Source organism: Mustelus asterias, chromosome 9, assembly GCF_964213995.1.
Source record: "Mustelus asterias chromosome 9, sMusAst1.hap1.1, whole genome shotgun sequence".
Taxonomy (NCBI): Eukaryota; Metazoa; Chordata; class Chondrichthyes; order Carcharhiniformes; family Triakidae; genus Mustelus; species Mustelus asterias.
This window is the reverse complement of record NC_135809.1, coordinates 84,489,513-84,508,417: the sequence shown is the minus strand read 5'-3', so window position 1 is coordinate 84,508,417 and position 18,905 is coordinate 84,489,513. Positions and strand designations below refer to the sequence as shown.

Genomic DNA, 18,905 nt, shown 5'->3' with positions numbered 1-18,905 from the left:
GACGTGTGGACTTCACTGAGCTATTCAATTAGAACTTAAACCACATACCATCTATCTCATCGAGTGGAATCTGGCCAAATATCTGAAGGTAAGGTCGGTAAAGAACATTCCTGAAGATCCAGTCCACACGGGTCTCGTTGGGATGCAGTAGAGCCTGAGTGGCCACACCGTAAGCAATGAGCCAAACACTCAGGAAAAACAGGAAGAAGAAGACATCTTTCATCTAGTGGAGGAATGAACATAAGTGAGAGAGCCAGATGTTAGCTTGCCCCTGTTCACCCCGACCCACTAAACACTCAAAGGTTAATTCGTAAACACTAAAAGATTTGTACAGTTATAAACAAAGATCTTCAGCTAGAGAAAGAGGAGGAAGATCATGGATTAGGTCAACAAATTTTCGTGCAAGCTTCCCAATGATTTGTACAAGCTCACTGTGATTGACAGCGTGTAACTAAGCTAAACAGACAGAGAAGGTCTCAGTCTTTCCCCAATCTTTGTGGAATTCACTGATTATAGTGAAGGTGATAAAGAGGATACCAAAATTGACCACAGCACCCCAGAGTAAGGAATCAAACCTGGTTCCGGCTTCTGATCACCAGGCAGTTACTGCTACTGGGAAGTGCATGTGTGAACATGATCGAGCTGTCAGGATCACCCATACGCTTAAATAGCTTGTCAACACTCAGCAAGACCATTCACCCAAAGGGATGAACACCGTGGGCAGCACGGTGGCACAGTGGTTAGCACTACTGCCTCACAGTGCCAGGGACCTGGGTTTGATTCCTGGCTTGAGTCACTGTCTGTGTGGAGTTTGCACATTCTCCCCGTGTCTGCGTTGAGTTTAAAAATTGGCAGGTCATGTTGCAGCTTTATAAAACTTTAGTTAGGCTGCACTTGGAATATAGTGTTCAATTCTGGTCGCCACACCACCAGAAGGATGTGGAGGCTTTGGAGAGGGTACAGAAAAGATTTACCAGGATGTTGCCTGGTATGGAGGGCATTAGCTATGAGGAGAGGTTGGAGAAACGTGGTTTGTTCTCACTGGAACGACAGAGGTTGAGGGGCGATCTGAAAGAAGTCTACAAGATTATGAGGGGCATGGACAGAGTGGATAGTCAGAAGCTTTTTCCCAGGGTGAAAGAGTCAATTACTAGGGGGTATAGTTTTAAGGTGCGAGGGGCAAGGTTTAAAGGAGATGTACGAGGCAAATTGTTTTTACACAGAGGGTGGTGGGTGCCTGGAACGCGCTGCCAGAGGAGGTAGTGGAAGCAGATACAATAGTGACTTTTAAGGGGCATCTTGACAAATACATGAATAGGATTGGAATAGACGAATATGGTCCCCAGAAGGGTAGGGAGTTTCGTTCAGTCGGGCAGCATGGTCGGTGCAGGCTTGGAGGGCCGAAGGACCTGTTCCTGTGCTGTAATTTTCTTTGTTCTTTCCTCCAGGTGCCCAGGTTTCCTCCCACAGTCCAAAGATGTGTGGGTTAGGGTGATTGGCCATGCTAAATTGACCCTAGTGTCAGGGGATTAGCAGGGTAAATATGTGGGGTTACGGGAATAGGGCCTGGGTGGGATTGTGGTCGGTGCAGGCTCGATGGACCGAATGGCCTCTGTCTGCACTGTAGAGATTCTATGATTCTATGACCAAAGATCAAAGATGTGCAGGTTAGGTCAATTGGCCATGGCACATTGCTCCTTAATGTCCAAAGATGTGTAGGCTAGATGGATAAATATAAAAATGTGCGGGGTTACAAGGATAGGGTGGAGGGGAGGGCCTGGGTGGGATGCTCCTTCAGTGAGTCAGTGCAGGCTCGATGGGCCAAATTGCCTCTTTCTGCACTGTAGGGATTCTATGATTCAATAAATTGGTGAAGCCTTTGTCAACAAATGCAGTACGAACTAGTCAGTTTGAACAATACAAAATCTACTCCTCTTTCTTTCTTGACACATGATTATAAGAGTTATGGGCAAGGTACCAGCTAGCATCTCAGCAAGAGCTAGACCTGACAGAAGAAGAAATGTCCATTTTGTTTTTTTTAAGAATCTGCCAGTTATATTCAGAACTAATTTAGCTTTTAATTACACGTCTACATGTTCAAGAACCAGTACCGGAGGAGCAGAAATTTCCTGCAACTAAACATTGGGAAGACTGGAGCCATTGTCTTTAGCCCCACCATGACTCTGTTCCCTTGCTATCAACTACACCCAGGCAATTGTCTGCAGCTGGTCCAGACTGGTCTCAGCCTTGATGTCTTATTTAACCTCGAAATGAGTTTTTAACTGCATAACACCATCATCAAGTAGACCCCCTACTTCCATCTCTGTAGCCTTATATAAGAACATAAGAACTCAGAGCAGGAGTAGGCCATCTGGCCCTTCAAGCCTGCTCTGCCATTCAATAAGATCATGGCTGATCTTTATGTGGACTCAGCTCCACTTACTCGCCTGCTCACCATAACCCTTAATTCATTTTCTGTTCAAAAATCTATCTATATTTTCCTTAAAAACATTCAATGAGGTAGCCTCAACTGCTTCACTGAGCAGGGAATTCCACAGACTCTCACCCTTTTGGGTGAAGAAATTCCTCCTCAACTCAGTCCTAAATCTGCTCCCCCTTGTTTTGAGGCTGTACCCCCAAGTTCTAGTTTCACCTGTCAGTGGAAATAACCCCCCTAATAACCTTATCTATTCCTTTCATAATTTTATATGCTTCTATAAGATTCCCTCCTCATTCTTCAGCATTCTAATGAGTATCGTCCCTGTCTACTCAGTTTCTCCTAATAAGCCAACCCTCTCAACTCCAGAATCAACATAGTGAATCTTCTCTGCACCCCCTCCAGTGCCAGTATATCATTTCTCAAGTAAGGAGACCAAAACTGTACACAGTACTCCAGGTGTGGCCTCACCTTATACACCTCCTGGTTTTTAAATTCCCTCCCTCGAACAGTGAAGGACAAAATTCCATTTGCCTTCTTAATTACCTGCTACACCTGCAAACCAACTTTTTTGCGATTCATGCACAAGGACACCCAGGTCCCTCTGCACAGCAGCATGCTGCAATCTTTTTACCATTTCAATAATAGTCCACTTTGCCCGTCTCCACCTGGTGCCTCTGTTAATTTTAGGCTGGACTGTTCAAATATATTCATAGTCAATCCCCCTCACTTCCAGAAACTTCTTTGTAACTCCGCTGCCCATCTTTGAATGCACACAAAGCTTGTTCATCCATCTCCTCTGTGCTCACTGGCCTACATTGGCTTCTAGTTAAAGAATACCTTGATTTTAAAATACTCATTGTTTTCAAGTCTCTCCATGACTTCACCTTTCTCTAACTCTGCAACCTTCTCAAGCCCAAGAACCCTCATGTTCCCTGCACCATTCCAACTCTGGACTCATGCGCATCACTGATTTTAATTGCTTCACCATTAGCGGCCATGCTTCCAGCTGCCAAAGCCCTAAGTTTTGGAATTCCCTCTCTAAACCTTTCCACCTCTCTTTCCTCCCTTGCAATGCACCTTAAAACTATTCTCTTTGACCAAGATTTTGGTCATCTTTCCCAATATCTCCTTATTTGGAACGGTGTCAACTTTTATTTTAGAATGCTTTTGTGAAGCACCTTTGGATTTGGAAAGATTAAACAGGTTGGATCTGGACTCCTTGGAGTTCAGGAAAACAAGAGGTGATACGATTGAAACATTTAAGATTCTTAGGGGGTTAGACAAGGTAAATGTTGGGAGGATGTTTCCACTCCTGGGGGAATGTGGGGCCAGAGGGCATAGTCGTACGATAAGGGGGTGCTAATTTAAAATGGATTTGAGGAAGAATTTCTTGTTTGAGTTATAAGAGGAGGCTGGATAGACTGGGACTTTTTCCCCTGGACTGTAGGAGGCTATGGGGTGATCTTATAGAGGTCTATAAAATAATGAGGGGCATAGATAGTCAACATCTTTCTCTAAAGGCAGGGGAGTCTAAAACTAAAGGGCATAGGTTTAAGATGAGAGGGGAGAGATACAAAAGGGTCCAGAGGGGCAATGTTTTCACTTAAAGGATGGTGAATGTCTGGAATGAACTGCCAGAGTCAATATTAGAGGTGGATACAATTTTGTCTTTTAAAAAGCATTTAGGCAGTTACATGGATAAGATGAGTATAGTGGGATATGGGCCAAATGCAGGCAATTGGGACTGGCTTAGTGATAAAAACTGGCCGGCATGGACAAGTTGGGCCGAAGGGCCTGTTTCCATGCTGTAAACCTCTGTGGCTCTCAAAGAGTGGTAAATCTTTGGAATTCTTTACCCCAGGAAGCTGTGGAGACCGAGTCCTTGAACATTTTCAAGTGTGAGATCAAAAGGTTGTTTATCAGTAGGGTAATTAAGGGTTATGGAGAGAAGGCAGGAAAGTGGACTTAGTGACGATTAGATCAGCCATGATCTTTTTAAATGGTGGAACAGGCTTGAAGGGCTGAATGGCCTACTCCAGTTCCTATTTTTTATTGGTTATTGTATTAAAGACATTATCATTGTTGACATTCTGTGCACCATCTACTGGAATATATGCCATTGTACACTTGATGCATCCTGCAGAGCACCTCCCCCGAGAGGTTAGGTATTGAACCGGGTCAGATTCCAGCTCCTGGGAAAAATAATCAGCACCGTGGCGGAGATTCAGATCTGGGAGCTCATCGCCCACTTTATCAACTGCCTTGATAAAGGGAAACGCATGGCAGTTTATAAGCTATCTTTTGATCAGTATCTAACTTTGCAGTATTCTACACTTGTTCTTCAACCCAAACTTAAACTACCTAAAATGAAAGCAAAATGCAGCTGGAAATCTAAAATAAAAAGCAGAAAATGCTGGATAAACTTTATGGGCGGCACGGTAGCACCGTGGTTAGCACTGCTGCCTCACAGTGCCAGAGACCCGGGTTCGATTCCCAGCTTCGGTTACTGCCTATGTGGAGTTTGCACGTTCTCCCTGTGTCTCTGTGGGTTTCCTCCCACAGTCCAAAGATGTGCAGATTAGGTTGATTGGCCATGTTAAATTGGCCTTTAGTGTCCGGGATGCGTAGATTAGAAGGATTAGCAGGGTAAATATGTGGGATTACGGAAATAGGGGCTGGGTGGGTTCAGTTGTCAGTGCAGACTTGATGGGCTGAATGGCCTCCTTCTGCACTGTAGGGTTTCTATGATTCTATGAACTTAGCAGGTCTGGCAGCATCTGAGGAGCGAAACAGAGTTAACGTTTCAGATCTAAATGATACTTTGTCGAAGGCTTGGATCGAAATGGTACTTTGATGGATCTAAATGATACTTTGATGGATCTAAATGATACTTTGTCGAAGGCTTTGAGGGCCGAAGGGCCTGTTTCCTGTGCTGTACTGTTCTTTGTTCTTTGTTAACTCTGTTTCTCTCTCCACAGATGCTGCCAGACCTGCTGTGTTTATCCAGCATTTTTTGCTTTTATTCTGAACTATCTAAACTGGACAACAGCTCAATAACAACTCAGTAACATCTGAATCACTTCAACAAATTCTTACTCATTACCAACTGCACCAATTAATATTTGTCTGTTTATTCTCTTTCTCTCTAAGGCAGTGGATTCATGCGTGGGACACATTTCCTAATGTGCAAGCAGTCCTCCAAATGGTTGTTTCCTCATGGTGGCAGCATAGTGGTTAGCCCTGCTGCCTCATAGCTCCAGGGACCCAGGTTCAATTCTGTCCTCGGGTCACTGTCTGGGTGGAGTTTGCACGTTCTCCACGTGTCTGCGTGGGTTTCCTTCGGGTGCTCCGGCTTCCTCCCACAAAAATGTGCAAGTTAGGTAGATTGGCCATGCTAAATTGCCCCTTAATATCAGGGGGATTAGTAGCGTAAATACATGGGGTTACGGGATAGGGGTTGTGTGGGATTGTTGTCAGTGTAGGCTCAATGGGCTAAATGGTCTTTTCTGCACTGTAGAGATTCGATGATTCGATGAGAGTTGGGATTGAGGCGAGGTGACTAACAGTCAAGCTCGATCCTTCCTTCACAAAAACAGAAAATGCTGGAAAATCTCAGCAGATCTGACAGCTTCTGTGGAGAGAGAATAGAGCCAACGTTTTGAGTCTGGATGATCCTTCATCAGAGCTAGACTCAAAACATTGACTCTGTTCTCTCTCCACAGATGCTTTCCGACCCGCTGAGATTTTCCAGCATTTTCTGTTTTGGTTTCAGATTCCAGCATCCGCAATATTTTGCTTTGATCAATCCTTCCTTCATTCAGTAGTCACACATATACTTTCCAGTGGAAGTAAGGAGGACAATTATCTAATCTCACTGATTTTGTTTTGCCACTGCAGGTCCAGGGGTTTGGAGGCCATTTTGTGGAGCTACTCCAGCTGAGATCAATGCAGAGCATTAAGCAGGAATCAAATTTGGGCCTTCCCTGATGTGGGTGGTATTGTAGCACATTACAAACTCCATCCAGTAGGAATTCTGTCTGAGCACTCCGATATCACTTAATACAATCATTATAAATGTCAATGAGAAGGAAAAGGAGATGTTTGTGATACTGAGGTATATGTATGTTGGGTGTGTACTGCCCCTTTAAGAGTACGGGGTGCCCCTGAGTTTGGGGTTAGCTCCTCCCAGGGTGGAACTCGGTTAAGCAGTCTAGGATCTGACTGTGGGACAGTGCACACCTGTAATAAAGAGCTCCCCAGTGTTTAAGTTACCAGGCCTGCTCTGTGGTTCTTCTTGCACCATACGTTGATAGGTACATCCATATTAGATAGTAATTCTGGTTGTAAAATATGCCGCCACAATCACTGACACCCACCATTCGTTCCACAATGATAATCTTCGGTCCCAACTGTTTATTGATGGCAAAAATATGGATCAGTCTTAGGGCAAACACCATGAAATCGAGGCACAGAGTTGTGCGGCCTGCATTGTATGTGACCGATAACATTCTGTAAAAGGAAAGGAGAACATTGCCACTTAGAAAAACAAACACAGATTAAATAAAGGCTCAATTATTAGTGAAGGGCGGAGACACAGTGTGAAAAGATATGGACAAATGCTCCTGTTAGCATAGGTGCAGCAGGCAAATTCATTTTCAGCTCACTACAAGGCTGGTCAAGAAGGCTAAGGCGAGAAAGGTTTAGCTTTGTTTCATTCAGAACAAATCAGTTCAAGGAATTCAATCGGCTAGGATGCCAAGCATATCTATGCCCTTTTAAACTTTGAGAATTATTGAAAATATTACAAAATAATATTGAATAGACTAGGTTGACATTTATGCCAGATTTTTTAAATACAATCAAAGAAGGAAGGTAGTTTTGTTACAATTTTATATTGTTTACTGGACATTACAGTTACGGGCAGTATACAACAAATGTATTTGTGATCTTGTGAAGTGGTAGTTTAAAATAAGAAACTACCATTAGTATTCAAATGAACTGGTAATCCCGCATGGTCGAGTGAAACAGAGCAAATCAATTGACACATGAAAAATAATCAAAGTATCAGCAGGGTTGGCGATGGGTAAATATCGATGGAAAAGAGGGCGAGATCATCCCAGACCGGGGAAACTAAAATCCCAATGAGAACCTCAGAGAGACAGCTGGAGAAGACATGAGAGACATGGAGTGGCACAGTGGTTAGCACTGCTGCTTCACAGCGCCAGGGACCTGGGTTCAATTTCCGGCTTAGGTCACTGTCCGTGTGAAGTTTGCACGTTCTCCCCATGTCTGTGAGAGTTTCCTCCAGGTGCTCCGGTTTTCTGCTGCTGTCCAAAGATGTGCAGGTTAGATGGATTGGCCATGCTAAATTGCCCCTTAGGGTCCAGGGGACTAGCTAGGGTTAATGTGTGGGGTTGTGGGGATGGGGCCTAGGTGGGATTGTGGTTGGTGCGGACTGGATGGGCCGAATGGCCTCCTTCTGCTCTGCAGGATTCTATGATTTTATGAGAAACACAGCAACGTATTGGATCCCATCCGGTTTTCTTTTTTACTGATCTCAATGGGAATAATAAAAAAGGAGGAACCCAAGAGATGGTCTCAATTGACTGTAATACTGGCAGAGAGACAGAGGTACCCCAGGTCCTCCATAGCCAATTACTAGTATAATGACAAGAAAGTGCGACCACTCAAAGCCAAAACAAAATGCTGAATCAATCCATGCTTCCGGTGGAAATGGACAGCTGGAAAACTCAAAAGGTCAAGCAGCATCTTTGGAGAGAGAAACAGAGTCAATTGGTGCCCTTTCGTCGCAACTGAAGAAAATGTTTGAGACGTTAGAGGTTTAAGGCAATTATAAGGCAGGAAAAAGGCAGGGATCAGGAAAAGAGAAAAAGGGAATGGAGGAACAATTAAATGACAAAAGGGACTCATGATTCTGCTATTGCCATTTACATCTCCTCTCTACACTTCTTTACAACCCTTTTCAACCTCCTTTCGCCATCAACCAATTCGTTATTAATCTCTCCTGCCTTCCACACTGTTCTGATTGCAAGTACTGAATGACCAGTGATTTCAGTGTTACCTGTGAAATATAGACTGTTTAACAGGTCATTCACTCTTGGCCTTACCTGTGCTTTACCTGCCTTGAGCCTCACCTATTTCTTCTGTTGCAGTTTTTGACTAATTACGAAAGATACTGGCCAGAATTCTCCCAAAAAATTCTAAGTGTGGAATTTGCGCGAAAATTGGAGTAATTCGCGCTGTTTGTTTCAGTGGGAGTTCAGAGAAGAATCTCCCACGCTCTGGGTACTGTAAAGGGCACCAGCATGAATATCATTACATTTCAGGGCCTATTCCCACTGGTGATGCTGAAATCAGCGTGCTGAGTGGGCTACTGCGCATGCACTGATCTGTCAGCGCCGTGATTGGCGCATGCACAGTGGCCCCGCACTGATGGCCTCCCAATTGTAGGCCAGCCCCACAATCCCCACATTGCTAGCCCTCCACCCCACTCACGGCCCGATCGCTGGCCCCCCTGACCACTCCCGGGCCCAGCCCCAAACGTTCCCTCCCACCCTGCCCCAATCTCCATCCCCCCATCCATTCCCCCGCTCCCGACAGTTCGACACCCCCCCCCCCCCCAATAGTCCTGACCCCGTCAACAGGCTGACCCCCTCGATCGCTGGCCTCCCTCTTTCCCCCATGGATCCCTATGCAGAGTGGGCCCACCCCCACTGATTGCCCAAACAGGCCCTGCTCCCATAGGTCCCACCCCCTTGGCATTGTCCCCTGCCAGGTGGACAGTGCCAAGATGCCCCCTGGGCATTGGCACTTTGCCCGATGGGCAGTGGGAGAGTGTTGGCTGGATTCCTGACATAGGCACCGCCAACTGGTTGGAGGAGCAGTCAGAGACCAGTGGTGTTTAGATGGGTGAAGTCCGACAGAATTAAGTGCCCCTCAGGGATTTAGGACCCCGATGACAGAGATCCCAACACTGACCTGCACGTCACTCCAGCTATGAACAGCACCAAGGCCACCATGTCACACTTGTTCCATGAATCCTCCACATACTGTTTAAATTTCTTCACTATGTTAGTGTTTCCTTCAGTGAAAAAACTCTGGAGAGAGAACAAAAAGCATCCAATCACAATTTGTGAAGCGATCTCAATATTGTGAGCAAGTCAATTGGCCGAGTAGGATGCTTATTTAGGAGGAAGGTATGAATAGAGTTCACCAACAACAGCTGGTGCTGTATCAGCGAGCTCCTTTCATAGCAGGATATGAGAAAATTAGAGAATATCTATGTGGTGGTGTGTGGACATGCATTATTACTGAATGATTTACAAACCGAAGTGGCCCATATGGGGAGGCGATGGTCTAGTAGTATTATCACTAGATTATTAATCCAGAAACTCGGCTAACGTTCTGGGGACCTGGATTCGAATCCCACCATGACAGATGGTGGAATTTGAATTCAATAAAAAAAAATCTGGAATTAACAATTTACTGCTGACCATGAAACCTTTGTCGACGGTCAGATAAACCCATCTGGTTAGGGAAGGACATCTGTCGTCCTTGTCTGGTCTGGTCTACAAAAGGCTTCAGAGCCACAGCAATGTGGTTGACTCTCAACTGGCCTCGGGCAATTAGGGATGGGCACTAAATGCTGGCCAGCCAGTGACGTCCCACGAATGAATAAAAAAGAAATTCCACATGCAGTCAGAGTGTCTGGAAAACATTTAGCTCAAGGATTGTAAAAGCAAGTTAATTACTCATTTCAGCTGGGGGTTTGTTATTTGACAGAGCTAATGGGCTTTTGTTTACCCAAAGTTTCCCCTTGGGAAGTTGATTGACAGGGTCATGTGATAATGTGGGTCTGTAGCAGAGAGAAGGAAGCTTTTGCAGTTTAGAGTTGCAGTTCTAGCTGGGAACTGTTTCAAGACAGAGGGTTCCTACAGGCTGCTCTGGGACTCATTTTCTCTTTGAAAGCTTCAAGATTGTCTATACCCATTAGAGCAAGTGGTTGGTAACTATATGGTTGATATGGTTCACATGGTTGATAACTATATTTAAAATGGCATTTACGTCTGTAAGAAGAATGTTGCTTATTTGGAACTGAAACAGTGATAAGTTAGAAATTAAAGTTGTTTCTTTTCATTTTTAAATATTGATCAACTGTTAATTATTAAGCTGCTTCAATTGTTATGGTTATAGTTAAACTGTGTTATTAAATGAAATTTGTTTTCCTATAAAAGATCCCTAATTTGTCAATGGGATTATTCCTGGAGTAAAGCATCCTATCCTCACATTTATATGAACAATAGTAAAATTGTTGGGGTCTAGTCTGGCTTCATAATATACCTTGGGGTTCTGGTCCAGGACCCGAACACCACAAATTAAAGAGATTTAAAACTGTTAACTTTAAAAATGAGTAGCAGGCTCCCTCTTGTGGTGATTGTGAGAACAGCAGTCCCATTTCCCTGCATTCCTGGAATCAAAGAATGTTTGCATCAAAAAGGGAGGCTATTCAGCCCACTGTGTCTGTGCTGGCTTTTCACAAGAGCAACTCAGCTATTCCCACTCATGTACCTGGAGCCCTGCAAATGTTTTCTCTTCAGATAATTATCCAATTCCCTTTGGAAAGTCACAATTGAATCTGCCTCCACCACACCTAACCACTCGTTGAGTAAAATATTATTCCCCGTGTCGCCTTCAGTTCTCTTGCCAATCATTTTAAATCAGTGTCCTGTGGTGCTTTGTGATCTTTCTGTCAATGGGGACAGTTTCTCCCCATCAATTCAGTCTATATTCCTCATGATTTATCAACACCCCTCTGAACTTCCTCCCCTCAAACTCCCATTCTTTAAGGAGAACCGTCCCAGTTTCTCCAATCTATCCAACTGTCTGAAATCATAGAATAAAATCATAGAATCCCTATAGTGCAGAAAGAGGCCATTCAGCCTATTGAGTCTGCACTGACTTTTCGACAACAATCCCACCCAGGCCCTATAACCCCACGTATTTACCCCGCTAATCCCCCTAACCTACACATCTTGGGACCCAACGGGGCAATTTAGCATGGCCAATCAACCTAACCTGCACATCTTTGGGAGGAAACCGGACCTGGAGGAAACCCATGCAGACACAGGGAGAATGTGTGTGTGTGGAGTTTGCACAGTCACCCAAGGTTGGAATTGAACCCAGGTCCCTGATGCTGTGAGGCAGCAGTGCTAACCACTGTGGCACCTTTGTCCCTGGAACCAATCCCCTAAATCTTTACTGCACCCTTTCTGAAGCCTTTGCAACCTCCCTAAAGTGCAGCATCCAAAATTGGACACAATTCTCCAGTTGAGCCTGAGACGGGGTCTTGATGCTGTTTGACCGAAATCCTCAGCACTTCTCTGGTGTTCAAGAAGTGAAAAGTGACAGCACTAATGTGCAAATCAGCATGGAGTATATACCTTTGAGGGTTTGATGTACTCTGGATTGTCTTCACAATATTTAAATTCCCAACTAACTTGCCTGCAAAAAGTCATGTAAGTACTTCTTTTTGGAAGGCACTTAAATAGCATTTGATCCATTGCCACAGACACGCAGTCTTGTATGCTGCCCCATTTTACTGTCACCCTCATTAGGTACATGTATTTGTACAGCTGCATTGGGAAGAGGAAAGAGGTGCGCTTGTATTGACATTGTGACTAAATTAGCATGGCTATTTTGGTATGATTGAATGAGGTGGGACAGTCTGTTCTGTAAGTGAAGAATCCAGTGCACTGGTTGTCGGTTTGCTCAGTGTCATTATTTGTAGATTAATGTTCCTTCTACTTTGCCCGAAAACCTTCTTCAATCCTAACATCAGGAGCATTTCTGACTGCAGCAGGGAGACTGGTCATTCTGTTTTTTTTTAATCATTTGGATGAGATTGCCAATTTAATAATGCCAATTGGTGTCAGATCAGGGGGAATTGTGTGTTTTGGGTCCAAGCCTTCTGAAATATGATAAAAGCAAAATACTGCGGATGCTGGAAATCTGAAACAAAAGTAGAAAAATGCCGGAAAATCTCAGCAGCATCTGTGGAGAGAGAAAGTAGAGTCAATGTTTTGAATCCATATGACTCTTCTGAAGAGCTTGGGAAGAAGAGTCATACAGACTCAAAATGTTGACTCAATATTCTCTCACTGCAGACACTGCCAAAATCTGCATCGAGACTGCTCAAAATTATTTCATACACAGGGCCCCAACAGCCAGCAAATGGAGGTGGCATTCATTCCATTGTTCTGACATGGATGGGAACCTAGGCTTCAGCAGTGAATCACTGGCCCACACAATCACTGACATCAGCTTTCACCTTAATCACCTTGCAGCACAGTGGTTAGCATTGCTGCCTCACAACGCCAGGGAGCCGGGTTTGATTCCCGGCTTGGGTCACTGTCTGTGTGGAGTCTGCATGTTCTCCCCGTGTCTGCGTGGGTTTCCTCCAGGTGCTCCGGCTTTCTCCCACAGTCCAAAGATGTGTGGGTTAGGTGAATTGGTCATGTTAAATTGCGCCTTAGTGTCAGGGGAATTAGCAGGGTAAATATATGGGGTTACGGGGAGAGGGCCTGAGTAGGTGTATTGGCCATGCTAAATTCTCCCTCAATGTGCCCGAATGGGCACCAGAGTTTGGCGACTAGGGGATTTTCGCAGTAACTTCACAGTGTTAATGTCAGCCTACTTGTGACACTAATAACTAAACTAAAAACTCAAATATTGCCTCTCTCTGTTTTCGCAGGGAGAGCTGTGTGCTGTTTCTATTTGAGTTGTTACAGGGTAGTAATACTCTTAAAGCTTCCATTCCTTTCCACCATCTAAAACCTCGCACCTATGTCACTAATTTAAGTTTTCCTTCCATACACATCAGGTGATTTGCAGGCCCTTTCTCCCTCATCAACCCTGCTAGCTCCACAGTGATATGGTTATGGGTTTAGAGACGCGAAGCTGGTCTCCTCACCTGTCTCAGCTCCTCCAGCGCTAAAGTGAAGACCCAGAAGTACAGCGTTATCTCCGCCATTGAAGGACCAACAGGAGGAGGAAGCTTGAAATCCACCAGCAAAATGTAGGCGAAAAGGGACAGGAACGCAAAATAGAGGATCACATTTCCCAGGAATACGGTGACTGGAGCACCCCAGAACTTCTTCCACCTTCTTAAGATAAATTTTCTACTTTCATTCTCTCCACAGAGTCTGCTTTTATCCTTTGCATCGCGCTCACTGTCAGGTGATAAAATAATGAGTTAGAATTTTCAACGCGAGTGAAGTAGGAACAAGAACACCTTTTCAAACTGGCGCTGCATTGTTCGGGTTCCAGTGGACAGTTGTCCACTTGCCCTCGGCTGAATCCGGCGCCCTTTATCCAGCAGCAGATTCATGGACCCAGTTTATCACTGTGCTCCCAGACTCCAAGGCAAGCCCACACCAATGTAATCTGCAGCTCACAATCAACCTACTCTGCAGTGGACCATTTAAAAAGAGTCACACAGGGTGATTCCAAATACATATCTCACCAGCGTAACCAACATGGGCCGATTAATCCCCCTCCCAAAATGTGAAAATCAGCTTAACGCTGATTGGGAATATCCTTGGGCCTGCTCCCATTCCATCGCCACAGCTTCCCTGGGAGTGAGGTGGGAACCCAGGTTCAGGTGCAGAGATGGCTGCTCTGACACACTTCTAGGAAACTCGCAGATTTTGTGCAGGAGCTGCAAGGAAATTCCCTAATATTTGTCCATTATACAGTTCATATGCTTCCAGTGCTGTTAAAATACTGACACTATTTAAAATTGAATACAATGAATACAGGCAAATATAAAACGCTGCAAACTGAATGTATTTCATGGTAATAATACATCTCAGGATATCAATATGCCATCTTTCTCATCCCTCCTGATTGAATGCGCCATTAAAGCCCATTATTATCAGATAACTGCAGTATTGGCTATTGGGCAGCACGATGGCACAGTGATTAGCGCTGCTGCCTCACAGCGCCAGGGACCCAGGTTCGATTCCCGGCTCGGGTCACTGTCTGTGCGGAGTTTGCACATTCTCCCCTTGTCTGCGTGGGTTTCCTCCCACACTCCAAAGATGTGCAGGTTAGGTTGATTGGTCATGATAAATTGACCCTACTGTCAGGGGATTAGCAGGGTAAATGGGGGTTACGGAAATAGGGCCTGGTCTGTACAGACTCAAAGGGCCGAATGGCCTCCTTCTGTACTATACGGATTCTATGTATTGTGTCAGAGACTGTCCCAAAAGTCTTCAATGGGCATATAAATGGTAAAAGGGTAGTAAAAGAAGTGAGAGTGGGTGAGAATGTGCATTGGTGTGTGGGGGTGAGGGTGAATGAGAACTCCGAGACTGCGAGAGAGCCAGATACACACTCCCCTCCCTCTTAACACACATATATGCGTACATGCTCATGTAATCATCTCTCTCATGTGTACACACTCAGCTCTCTCACACCCACCCTCACAATTAATGTTATAAGAATGGTCAGTCCTGGATGGGCAATAACAGTAAACATTCGGTCACTCATATCTGGATTGGATGTTTACAGTAAAATTGATGCCAACAATCTATATGGTTAGGTGTCCAACACTCCAGTTTTGCCTAGATGAATTGGATCCTGTTGTCACAGAATCTTTGTTGAAAATCTACCTATTGCACGGTTTAGCAGCACCCACCTTCTCTCACCCAACCACCTTCACCCTCACCCATCAAACTGGCAGGGGAGGGAATGCGATGAAAAGGAGAGAGAGAGACCTGGGGCAAGGCCTGAGGCCTGGTGGTGCTCAAAACTAGAGAGCCTATCAGCAGCAAATCTGGGAAAGAAACAAGTTGTGATTGGAGGAGCAGCTCCTTGCGGAAATCTTCAATTTTACTGACAGTTCTAACCGGCATTTAGATCAGTGGCTCCAGGGTGGGGCGGGGCAGGGGGCACAGAGAGGGACTTCATGGGGCACAATGTGGGCTGCCAGTTCAATATGCCTGTCCTACATGATGGCATGTTCTTTCTGATGGGGCACTCTTCTCTTATACTTTTTGTCTCAGAAAGGTAAATGTTTGACTGTCTGCTTGCACAGTAAAGATTAGCATTGGACCTCTGAATGAAACCAAAAGCTGCTTTTATCCAACTTGAGTCCATTTAGCCCTGCCCCACTGCTGTTCAATGCCTGGACAAACCTGTTTGCTTCATCATGGAGCAGCAAAGCATTTTCTGTGTCCAAGCTATCCAGCTCTTTCAGCTGTTCAGATTTTCCTATGGATGCATGGTCATGTACACTGAAAGGGAACAAGAAAGAAGTGTCAAGAGAAACACCTGGTCATTTATCTCATTGCTGTTTGTGGGAGCTTACTGTGTGTATATCAGTTGCTGCAGTTCCTACATTACTGCAGCGACTAAATTTCAAAAATTCCTTGATTGGATGTAAAACTTAAATTTGCGTAGATAAATTTACTCGGAATACATGCCGTAGAAACAGGACATACAGATGGAGGCCATTCGGCCCTATCACACTATTCTGGTGTTCAGGTTTAACGCAAGCCTCCTGCCATCTCTCCTCATCTAAATCGACCATCTATTCCCTTCTCCTTCATATGCTAATCCAGCTTCCCCTTAAAGGCATCAATACTATTCATTTCAACCACTCCGTGTGGGAGCAAGTTCCACATTCTCACCACTCTCTGTTTGAAGAAGTGTCTTCTGAATTCTCCATTAGATTTCTTATCATATAGAACATAGAACATAGAACATAGAACATTACAGCGCAGAACAGGCCCTTCGGCCCACGATGTTGCACCGACCAGTTAAAAAAAAAAAAACTGTGACCCTCCAACCTAAACCAATTTCTTTTCGTCCATGAACCTATCTACGGATCTCTTAAACGCCCCCAAACTAGGCGCATTTACTACTGATGCTGGCAGGGCATTCCAATCCCTCACCACCCTCTGGGTAAAGAACCTACCCCTGACATCGGTTCTATAACTACCCCCCCTCAATTTAAAGCCATGCCCCCTCGTGCTGGATTTCTCCATCAGAGGAAAAAGGCTATCACTATCCACCCTATCTAAACCTCTAATCATCTTATATGTTTCAATAAGATCCCCTCTTAGCCGCCGCCTTTCCAGCGAAAACAATCCCAAATCCCTCAGCCTCTCCTCATAGGATCTCCCCTCCATACCAGGCAACATCCTGGTAAACCTCCTCTGCACCCTCTCCAAAGCCTCCACATCCTTCCTGTAATGTGGGGACCAGAACTGCACACAGTACTCCAAGTGCGGCCGCACCAGAGTTGTGTACAGTTGCAACATAACGCTACGACTCCTAAATTCAATCCCCCTACCAATAAACGCCAAGACACCATATGCCTTCTTAACAACCTTATCTACTTGATTCCCAACTTTCAGGGATCTATGCACACATACACCTAGATCCCTCTGCTCCTCCACACTATTCAAAGTCCTCCCGTTAGCCCTATACTCAACACATCTGTTATTCCTACCAAAGTGAATTACCTCACACTTCTCCGCATTAAACTCCATCCGCCACCTCTCGGCCCAACTTTGCAACCTGTCTAAGTCTTCCTGCAAACTACGACACCCTTCCTCACTGTCTACCACACCACCGACTTTGGTGTCATCAGCAAATTTGCTAATCCACCCAACTATACCCTCATCCAGATCATTAATAAATATTACAAACAGCAGTGGCCCCAAAACAGATCCCTGAGGTACACCACTTGTAACCGCACTCCATGATGAATATTTACTATCAACCACCACCCTCTGTTTCCTATCCGCTAGCCAATTCCTGATCCAATTTCCTAGATCACCCCCAATCCCATACATCTGCATTTTCTGCAGAAGCCTACCATGGTGAACCTTATCAAACGCCTTACTAAAATCCATATATACCACGTCCACTGCCTTGCCCCCATCCACCTCCTTGGTCACTTTCTCAAAAAACTCAATAAGGTTAGTAAGGCACGACCTACCTGCCACAAAACCATGCTGACTATCACCTATCAATTCATTACTCTCCAAATAACTATAAATCCTATCCCTTATAATTTTTTCCAACATCTTGCCGACAACAGAAGTGAGACTCACCGGTCTATAATTCCCGGGGAAGTCTCTGTTCCCCTTCTTAAACAATGGGACAACATTCGCTAACCTCCAATCTTCTGGTACTATACCAGAGGCCAACGACGACCTGAAGATCAGAGCCAGAGGCTCTGCAATCACTTCTCTTGCCTCCCAGAGAATCCTTGGATAAATCCCATCCGGACCAGGGGATTTATCTATTTTCAGACCCTCCAGAATATCCTGCACATCCTCCTTATCAACTGTAATACTGTCTATTCTACTCCCTTGCAACCCAGTGTCCTCCTCAGCTATATTCATGTCCCCTTGCGTGAACACCGAAGAGAAATATTGGTTCAATGCTTCACCAATCTCCTCCGGTTCCACACATAACTTCCCTCTGCCATCTATAACTGGCCCTAAACTTGCCCTAACCAACCTTCTGTTCTTGACATACCTATAGAACGCCTTAGGATTCTCTTTAACCCTATCCGCCAAAGTCTTCTCATGTCCCCTTTTAGCCCTTCTAAGCTCGCTCTTCAACTCCCTCTTAGCCAATCTAAAGCTTTCTAGTGCACTACCCGAGTGCTCACGTCTCATCCGAACATAAGCCTCCTTTTTCTTTTTAACCAACAAAGAAACTTTTTTGGTGCACCACGGTTCCCTAGCCCTACCAATTCCTCCTTGCCTGACAGGGACATACCTATCACAGACTCGCAGTAGCTGCTCCTTGAAAAAACTCCACATGTCGGACGTTCCCAGTCCCTGTAATCTCCTAGTCCAACCTATGTTTCCTAATTCTCTCCTAATAGCCTCATAATTACCCTTCCCCCAGCTAAAACCACTGGCCCGAGGTTCATGCCTATCCCTTTCCATCACTAAGGTGAACGTAACCGAATTGTGGTCACTATCACCAAAATGCACACCAACTTCCAAGTCTAGCACCTGGTCTGGCTCATTTCCCAGCACCAGATCCAATATAGCCTCACCTCTAGTTGGCCTGTCTACATACTGAGTCAAAAAACCTTCCTGCACGCTTTGAACAAAAACTGACCCCTCTAACGAGCTAGAGCTATAACAATTCCAGTCAATATTAGTCAAGTTAAAATCCCCCATAACAATTGCCCTATTACTTTCACTCCTAAGCAGGATTGACTCCGCAATCCTTTCCTCAACCTCTCTAGAACTTTTAGGAGGTCTATAAAAGACTCCCAACAGGGTGACCTCTCCTCTCCTATTTCTAATCTCCGCCCATACTACCTCAACAGATAAGTCCTCATCAAACCTCCTCTCTGACACTGTGATACAATCTCTGACCAATAATGCTACCCCTCCCCCTCTTCTACCTC

The 18,905-nt window shown here is 45.0% G+C and overlaps 1 protein-coding gene across 1 annotated transcript in view; it reads right to left on the bottom strand.

The window, feature by feature from the left end:
* Nucleotides 1-18,905, bottom strand: part of trpm5 (transient receptor potential cation channel, subfamily M, member 5) — a 128,828-nt gene that overhangs the window by 18,750 nt on the left and 91,173 nt on the right. The window contains 5 exon segments of the mRNA XM_078221371.1: nt 49-223; nt 6,817-6,949; nt 9,440-9,558; nt 13,431-13,689; nt 15,658-15,756. Coding sequence (XP_078077497.1) covers nt 49-223; nt 6,817-6,949; nt 9,440-9,558; nt 13,431-13,689; nt 15,658-15,756 — 785 coding nt within the window.